General features: G+C 37.4%; 1 protein-coding gene across 1 annotated transcript in view; it reads left to right on the forward strand.

Annotated features, from left to right (window-relative positions):
- ecel1 (endothelin converting enzyme-like 1) overlaps positions 1-10000 on the forward strand; it is a 68938-nt gene that overhangs the window by 18860 nt on the left and 40078 nt on the right. Inside the window, exons 2-6 of the mRNA XM_081371601.1 lie at positions 1275-2028; positions 3959-4225; positions 4300-4368; positions 8617-8727; positions 9271-9363. Of these exons, the coding sequence (XP_081227727.1) occupies positions 1405-2028; positions 3959-4225; positions 4300-4368; positions 8617-8727; positions 9271-9363 (1164 nt within the window). The 5' untranslated portion in view covers positions 1275-1404. The remainder of the gene's footprint in view (positions 1-1274; positions 2029-3958; positions 4226-4299; positions 4369-8616; positions 8728-9270; positions 9364-10000) is intronic.

The following is a 10000-nucleotide window of genomic DNA, read 5'->3' on the forward strand; positions in this document are numbered from 1 at the left end:
CTGTACTCTACCTCTACTGTACTCTAATGTACTCTCCCTCTACTGTACTCTACCTCTACTGTACTCTAATGTACTCTACCTCTACTGTACACTACTGTACTCTACTGTACTCTCCCTCTACTGTACTCTACCTCTACTGTACTCTACTGTACTCTCCCTCTACTGTACTCTACCTCTACTGTACTCTGATGTACTCTACCTGTACTGTACACTACTGTACACTACCTCTACTGTACACTACTGTACTCTACCTCTACTGTGCTCTACCTCTACTGTACTCTACTGTACTCTACCTCTACAGTACTCCACTGTACACTACTGTACTCTACCTCTACTGTACTCTACTGTACTCTACCTCTACAGTACTCCACTGTACACTACTGTACTCTACTGTACTCCCCTCTACTGTACTCCACTGTACACTTCTGTACTCTACGGTACTCTACCTCTACTGTACTCTTCTGTACTCTTCTGTTCTCTACTGTACTCTACCTCTACTGTACTCTACTGTACTCTACCTCTACTGTACACTACCTCTACTGTACACTACTGTACTCTACATCTACTGTACTCTACCTCTACTGTACTCTTCTGTACTCTACCTCTACTGTACACTACCTCTACTGTACGCTACTGTACTCTACATTTACTGTACTCTACCTCTACTGTACTCTACCTCTACTGTACTCTACTGTACACTACTGTACTCTACCTCTACTCTACACTACTGTACTCTACCTCTACTGTACTGTACTCTACTCTACTCTACTCTACCTCTACAGTACTCTACTGTACAGTAATCTACCTTTACTGTACTCTACTGTACTCAACCTCTACTGTACACTACTGTACTCTACATTACTCTACCTCTGCTGTACTCTACTGTACACCACTCTACTGTACTGTACAGGAGTGAATATGCATTTAGGTTATTCATTTCACTTTTTGTTATTAAAAAATAAACAAGCAAGCCCAGCCCAGGTGAGAAAAAGTAACGCAAAAGTAAAGTAACGTATTACTTTTCATAAAAAGTGACTAAGTAATGCAATTAGTTACTTTTTTTGGGAGTGCCGCAATATTGTAATGCATTACTTTTAAAAGTAACTTTCCCCAAAACTGTTAATGACTACATTCAAAATGCATCACAGACTTTATTAATTTAATTGCAATTTTTCATAAAATTTCTCATGTTTTGTTCAAAACATAAAAAATCGAATTGAAACATGTCCTGCACTATATCAAGCAATTAATGAATTGCATCTCTCTCACAACAGGTCATTCTGAGAAAGGAAACGGCTGACGGACACGACGTAAAAAAATCCCCTGGATACAGACTGACCTCAGAATTGAAAGGGTCAAAGGTCATGACCTTACCTTGATCCTAAATCCTTCCCTCGTGACCTCATGTTCCACACTTTCCCCAATAAATCGCGTACGCAGACGTCGGTCGGCATGGAGAAGACGTACTCCCTGACCGCGCATTACGACGACTTCCAGGAGATCAAGTACGGGAGCCGCTATGGGAGCAACACGCTGAGCAACGGCATGAGTTTGCATCTGGGCGGATCCCTAGATCGCGGGAGCCGAGGGCGAAGTGGGCGGGGCCAAAGTGTGGTGGGCGGGGCCAGCCCTGGGGGCGGGACTCCGGCCCGCTGGAGTCGACGGGAAATCTGCCTTCTCTCGGCGCTGGTGTTCGCGGCGGGAATGTGCGTGATTCTCGGGTGCATGCTAGCGCTGAAGTTCCTGTCGCTGGAAGCGCAGGATTCGCAGTGCAAGCAGGATTGCGTTAAACGGCGTTCGCTGCTCCGGGCTGCGCGATTCGTCCAGGGGAACATCGATCCGAGCGTCCAGCCCTGTCACGACTTCTACAGCTTCGCCTGCGGAGGATGGCTCCGCCGACACGGGATTCCCGACGACAAACTGAGTTACGGGATCATCACTGCCATTGGGGAACTGAACCAGGAGAAGCTGCAGCGCCTCCTAGAGATGCCGGTCCAGAGGAACGAGCTGGACAGTGCCGAGAGGAAGGTACAACTGCACATGAATATATGCTTGCTTTAAAGACATTTTATTTATTTATTTATTTTTTATTAATCTTTTTTTTTGTATTAATTTTGTATTAATAATATATATATATATATATATATATATATATATATATATATATATTTATTATTTATTTATGTTTTTTTTTTTTTTTAATTACTGTTTTTATTGTATTTTCTTGAACACACAACAATGTACATCAAATATCTGTAACAACACATTTAATGTACAAAAACAAAACAAACAAACAAACATACATTGGGGCTCATATTACATGACAAGTAACACTGGACAATACTGTATGTACTTTGGATGTCAGAGTTAACAATACATCGCAATCAATAATAGCCACAGATATAAGCCATAAAATAGGGTTAATATAGTGCAAATGAAAAAAAGACATTTATTTAAATTTTATTCAAGTATGTATTTATTTCTAATGTTTTTTAAAGAAATTATATAAATCAAGGTTATTATAGCTAGCTAAAACTGAAACTAAAACCGAAACTAAAGCCATAAAAAGCACTTTCTTTAGTTGAAATTAAATAAATGTTGAATGAAATTAAATTAAATATATAAAACTTGTTTGCATTGTTCGCAAACTTGTCAGCTTGTCAGAGCGCAAACGGAACTGCTCGTGCACAAATTAAAAGTGCGCAAGCAGACCGTCTACGGGACAAGCCGGATTCCACCATATCTTTATATGCACAATAATAATCTTTTACATTGTGATCCTTTTATTTTGAATATTTGGCATGTTTGTGTGCTGCTGTGCGTCCCTGTGTGTCTAATAAGCAGAGTGTACGTGCGTTGTGGACCCGCCTATAGGCGCAAATTACTATTTTAGCGCCATTGACTTTAGACCAGGTTTCAGTTGGTCAATGACACAGTCTATTTCTGTTCCTCAAAATAGACCAGACCAATTTTCAGACCAGCAGCCCATGGGTGCACATATGGGTGCAAATGCATTTTCTATTTAAACAGCGTGGCGCAGGACGTGAAAATAATAACTGCGTCAGGCTGAAACTAACAAAACACACTTGCGTCGCGCTTGGCGCTGCATTGCGCCGGATGTAAGATAGGGCCCTATAACTTTAACTAACATTACAATGCGAATGAAAAATATATAAACTATATTAATAAAAACTAGTATTTCAGTGATACTAAAATAACACTGGTATAGATTTAAATCTACATATTTTTTGCATTTTTTTGGAAATAGTGATACTTGCCATATATATATATATATATATATATATATACAGTAGTCAACATTTGAAGTGTTTTTTATTATCTACTTCAAATATATATATACACTGAACAAAATTATAAACGCAACACTTTTATTTTTGCCCCCATTTTTCATGAGCTGAACTCAAAAATCTAAGACTTTTTCTATGTACACAAAAGGCCATATAATTTTGTTCAGTGCAAGCATCACTATTTCCTTTGCTCACACATGACTGAATTTATGTGTTTTTATCAAATTGCTAATTTTTTTATTATTTCACTAGGAAAAGAGCTTAAGAAAACAAATGAAAAAATAAAATAAATTACTTAATGTTTAAATCTGTTAATGGTGAAAATATTTAAATTAAATATCAGAATATCAAATATTAGTTGATTGGATATTTTACTTAAACCATGTGATTGGATTAACAATTTAAATTTGTTTAATATTTTGTTACAATTGTCTCATTTAAATTTTCTCAGATTGATATGAAAAAACACACACACACACACACACACACACACACACATATATATATATATATATATATATATATATATATATATATATATATATTTCTTAATTGTACCAGGGAAAGATCTTTAAAGAATAAATTATACTTTATTATAAGTTCAAAAGATCTTTAAAACAATGTATTAAACGTATTATTTTCTCCCACAGGTGAAAGAATTCTACCGCTCCTGTATCAACATGAAGGAGATCGACCGTCTGGGGGCGGGGCCTATGACTGAGGTGATTGACAGCTGTGGTGGGTGGGACCTGTCTGGAGCTCCGCCCAGAGGGGCGGGGTGGGACAGTAGCTCTGCCCCCGCAAGCCCGGATTTTAATGAGATGCTGTACAAGACTCAGGGATTGTACAGCACATCTGTGTTCTTCTCGCTCACTGTCAGCGTAGATGATAAAAACTCGTCACGCAACGCCATACGGGTGAGGGAGAGACTAATAAAGTTATATTGTGTTGTTTTTGTTTGAAAGTAACTTGAGCTGGTGTGTGATTGCAGATTGATCAGGAGGGTTTGACTCTGCCGGAACGAACTCTGTATCTGGGACAAGATGAAGACAGTGTGAAGGTGAAGATTTTAATACAGTATTAGTAAATGTTGAAATTAACATTAACCAAGAAATTAAATGCTGTATACGTACAGTTCACTCTTTCATCTCTCCTGTTGCGTCTCTTATATTACGCCCTAAGGGTACGTTTACACGACAACGATATGCTTAAAACGGTGAATGTTTTCCTGTGAGTTTTCCATGTGTATAGATGACACCATTGTCAAAACAATCCCCATTCACACGGATCCGTGAAAACGACTAAAAACGCTGTATTCTGCTGTCAGGCCAGTAGATGGCGATGAAACACTATAGATTAAACACGTAATACGCGTGTGCATGACGTCATCGTCTTCAGAGATTCACGTTTTTGTTGTTTACACAGAGACCGCTTTCGAAAATTTGTGTTTTCAGGCGCCCAACACACTGTTGTCTTGTAACAGCCAAAACGCATTAAAAGTTTTACGTTTTTAGTTGAAAACGGTGTCATGTAAATAGCCCTTAAAAGTATGTACTCTTTTTGTGAAGAAGAAGTGCATACTTTTGAGTATGTAGCAAAAGAGTTGACAAGCTTTGGGACAAACTATGGCGTCATAAAACAACGTCTTTAACAGTTGCTCTCTCATCATATCACCGTAAACTGGCCTGTCAATCATATTGTCAAAAATAAAACTCCACATTTAATTAAATTTAATTTCCTTCTGTATCGGAGAGAAATGCAGAATTGATCTGCAGTCGCGGGTCTTTCATGCGGAGACTTTCCTCATGTTAATGCATAATGATGCATTTAAAAGTTAACAGCCTAACGGATCTTTATAAAAGTCCACATTGTTATTGCAGATGAAATATAACATGGATAACATTACAGTTTTTCTCGATTGTTTACACACATTTTCTGAAAGCATGCCTCATATTCTCAGAACTCTACACACAAATCCAAAAACACACACACAATGGGCAAAACCCCTCAATTCTCCTGCAAAATGAAACTTTACATTCAAAACAATGTTATTTCTTCTCAAAATGGTATTTTGTTTTCAAATGACACACACAAACCATCATATGAATAGACATTTATAAGAACCAGTTGAACACTGATGTGCTCAGAGTAAAACACTATGATGAGTGTAAAACACTTCTTCTCCATTCATCATAATGACTTAGGCCTTTTTTTGTTCAGTGTTACACTTTCTACAGACAGTACATACATAAGTGTGTTGTAAAATATCTGTTTTTATACTCAGAACACACAAATACACGGTAACGAATATATTTTATTTTTCCCACAAAAACAATGTACACAGTGTACATCCCAACCAACACAAAGTTGGACATACAGTGGTCTACATACAAAACAACAGAAGAATTTACTGTATACAGTTACAGTAATAAAAAAAAAATCCAATGTTGGCACCCATTGCTACATTGAAGAGATCACCTGTTGCCCTTTTATGCTAAAGCTCTGATTGCTAACTGTAAAACTGTGTGACGGGTGTTTGCCCATGTGATGAGTCAGTGTGCATATTTGAATGGCAGTGTGTTCCTTGTGAATACAAGAGATTTTCTGCATGAAAATTGTGCCAAAAGCAGAGAATTGTGTGTAGTGTTTTGAAAAAGGTGTGTTTTAGAACTGCAATTTGAGTGTAAAGCAGGAATTGTGCTTGTAGTTCAGCAGAATTGGCTCAGGGGGTTGGTGAATGAGTTACATGTTGTGGTCATTGTGTCTCAAGTACCAGAAAATGTGTGTAAACAATCGAGAAAAACTGTAATACATATTTTTCTATCAGGTTAAACTTTGATTAGTCACTCAAACCTTTATCTAAACCTCTCACCATCGGCCGCGCATATCCGCCATGTTTTGTAGTTTTTTAACACTTTTTACTCGTGTTTGTAGTTCCTCCTCCAAAGCGCAATGGATTGTGGGTAATATTAGCCGTTATAGTGAACACAGATCCACACTTCGAAATCCCATAGATCATACAGGGACTTTTGTCATAATCTCATGAATTATGAAATCTCAATTTCAACATTCTATGCTTTGGGACACACTTCTTTTAATCTCACACACTGTCTAGGATGGATAGTGTGAACACTGGGATGCAGGGTGGGTGTGTGTGTGTCTGACGGCCATCTGTCACTCGCTGTGAGCTCACATGTCTAATTGATCGTATCACAGCTGGTGATGATGTCACAGATGAGCTCGTGTCCATTAATAATGAGGTCACAGCGGTGCCTCTGTCACGGTCCGATGACATCAGACTTTTACTACAATGCAACTACAAATTTAATCTGACAAGCCAAGAAGAAATCCCACTGAGATATACTGTATATATACACTCACCTAAAGGATTATTAGGATCACCATACTAATACTGTGTTTGACCCCCTTTCACCTTCAGAACTGCCTTAATTCTACGTGGCATTGATTCAACAAGATGCTGAAAGCATTCTTTAGAAATGTTGGTCCATATTGATAGGATAGCATCTTGCAGTTGATGGAGATTTGTGGGATGCACATCCAGGGCACAAGGCTCCCGTTCCACCACATCCCAAAGATGCTCTATTGGGTTGAGATCTGGTGACTGTGGGGGCCATTTTAGTACAGTGAACTCATTGTCATGTTCAAGAAACCAATTTGAAATGATTCGAGCTTTGTGACATGGTGCATTATCCTGCTGGAAGTAGCCATCAGAGGATGGGCACATGGTGGTCATAAAGGGATGGACATGGTCAGAAACAATGCTCAGGTAGGCCGTGGCATTTAAACGATGCCCAATTGGCACTAAGAGGCCTAAAGTGTGCCAAGAAAACATTCCCCACACCATTACACCACCACCACCAGCCTGCACAGTGGGAACAAGGCATGATGGATCCATGTTCTCATTCTGTTTACGCCAAATTCTGACTCTACCATCTGAATGTCTCAACAGAAATCTAGACTCATCAGACCAGGCAACATTTTTCCAGTCTTCAACTGTCCAATTTTGGTGAGCTCGTGCAAATTGTAGCCTCTTTTTCCTATTTGTAGTGGAGATGAGTGGTACCCGGGGGGTCTTCTGCTGTTGTAGCCCATCCGCCTCAAGGTTGTGCGTGTTGTGGCTTCACAAATGCTTTGCTGCATACCTCGGTTGTAACGAGTGGTTATTTCAGTCAAAGTTGCTCTTCTATCAGCTTGAATCAGTTGGCCCATTCTCCTCTGACCTCTAGCATCAAAAGGCATTTTCGCCCACAGGACTGCCGCATACTGGACGTTTTTCCCTTTTCACATCATTCTTTGTAAACCCTAGAAATGGTTGTGCGTAAAAATCCCAGTAACTGAGCAGATTGTGAAATACTCAGACCGGCCCGTCTGGCACCAACAACCATGCCACGCTCAAAATTGCTTAAATCACCTTTCTTTCCCATTCTGACATTCAGTTTGGAGTTCAGGAGATTGTCTTGACCAGGACCACACCCCTAAATGCATTGAAGCAACTGCCATGTGATTGGTTGATTAGATAATTGCATTAATGAGAAATTGAACAGGTGTTCCTAATAATCCTTTAGGTGAGTGTATATATTTAATAAAGCAAATCTGACATCATGCCTGAGTTACCAAACCAGGTCTTATTTCACCATAATATTAAAAAATTATATTTTTAGTGCTGGGCAACAATTAATCACACCCGAAATAATTATTTTTTTTATATATAAACACACACATATGCATGTATATATTTAAGAAAAATGGGTTATTTATATATAAAATATTTATATTTATATATACTATAAATTATGTATAAATAAATATACAGTATACACATGCAAATATTAAATATATACATGCATATGTGTGTATTTTATATATACAAAATAATTATACACAGTACACATGAACAATGAACAATACCAGAGGGTTAATTAATCAAATAAATGAATATATCTAGATTTTTTTGTTAAAATAAAAGTAAAATTCCAGACAGCAGACACTATTATAGTTGTATTAATATATATATAAAAAAAAATCATTTTATTTAAAGTTTTTGTACATTTTAATTAGTTTATTACAATATGTCTATTTAGTTTATATGCATTTATTTTAAACATTAAAAATAATATAAAAAATAATTTGTTATCAGAGACAAAATCATATGAAATTCATCAATAAAAGCCTCAAAGCATGGTTTATTAATGCTACTTTTGCTTTTGTGTATGACATTTAGCACATAAAATCCTAAGATTCTGCATGACATTAGTTTAATAACGGACGTTTTTCTCGATGACGGCAGATTCTGGCGTCCTATAAGGCGCTGATGGAGCGATTGCTGAGCATGCTGGGAGCTCAGAACGCCACGCTGAAGTCTCGAGAGATTCTGGATCTGGAGATGAAACTAGCAAACGTATGTATCTCGTGTGTGTTCATCATCCTTTCTCTCATCCTTCCCTCGGGTCACTGGGACCCGGAATTTTTTTTAAAAACATTTTTGAAAAAAATTATGTTCATCTGAGGACTTGAACCACGAATACAAGAAAAAATTATTTACATTTTTTCGAGGAGTTTTGTGGCTGAAATTTAAAACATTAACAAATCCTTCCCTTGCAAGTCAATCTGAATGGTTCTCAAAACTCGGAATGCTTCAGTACACATAGAAAAACATAAAAATGCTCAAAATTCTGACAAAAAATGCTAAAACTTTACCAAAAAAATTATTTTATAATTTCTACTTATATTTTATAATGTATAATGTTTATAATTAAAAGGTTTAGGCTTGAAATTGTGAGTTATTTTAATTTTTTATTTTTATTTTTTGAGTTTTTTATTTAAGTTGAAAGATTGTAAGGAATGTGCTTCTAAATTACTGTTTAACTTGTGAACTTGTGTGTGTGGTAAATGTCTTAATGCACGTGATTTAACAGTCTTTCTTCTGTCTTTTTTGCCAAAGATCACAGTGTCTGAATACGAGGAGCAGAGAAAAGACATCAGCAGCATGTACAACCGAATCACTCTGAGCCAGCTGCAGAAACTGGCTCCGAGCGTGAGTAGATACACACACTAGCACGTGTGTTAGAAGGTTCACAAGCAGAAAGAAAGTAAAATGTCTTCTTTTGAATGGCTGTCAAGTCAACAAGTCAAGTCACCTTCATTTATACAGCGTTCGAGGGTCCAGAAGTGTAAGAGTTATAGTGACCCTGGATCAGTAAACCAGTCTCGAGTCACACGGGTATATCTGTGGCAATAGCCAACAATACATTGTATGGGTCAAAATTATCGATTTTTCTTTTATGCCAAAAATCATTAGGATATTAAGTAAAGATCATGTTCCATGAAGATATTTTGTAAATTTCCTACCGTAAATATATCAAAAATTAATTTTTGTGAGTGAATGCAGCACAATCGCCAACATAAATGAACAACTTTAAAGGAGATTTTCTCAATGTTTCGATTTTTTTGCTTCAGATTCCAGATTTTCTAATATCTTGGCCAAATATTGTCCTATTATAACAAACCACACATCAATGGAAAGATTATTTATTCAGCTTTCAGATGATGTATAAATCTCAGTTTAAAATGTGACTGGCTTTGTGGTCCAGGGTCACTAATGGCCTTGATGACCTTCCGCTTCACAGTGAAATTAGAAAGCAAACTGGCAAATATCTGAAGCCACTGGATCT

The sequence above is a fragment of the Scardinius erythrophthalmus genome (genome assembly GCF_964197995.2).
Source record: "Scardinius erythrophthalmus genome assembly, chromosome: 7".
Lineage (NCBI taxonomy): Eukaryota > Metazoa > Chordata > Actinopteri > Cypriniformes > Leuciscidae > Scardinius > Scardinius erythrophthalmus.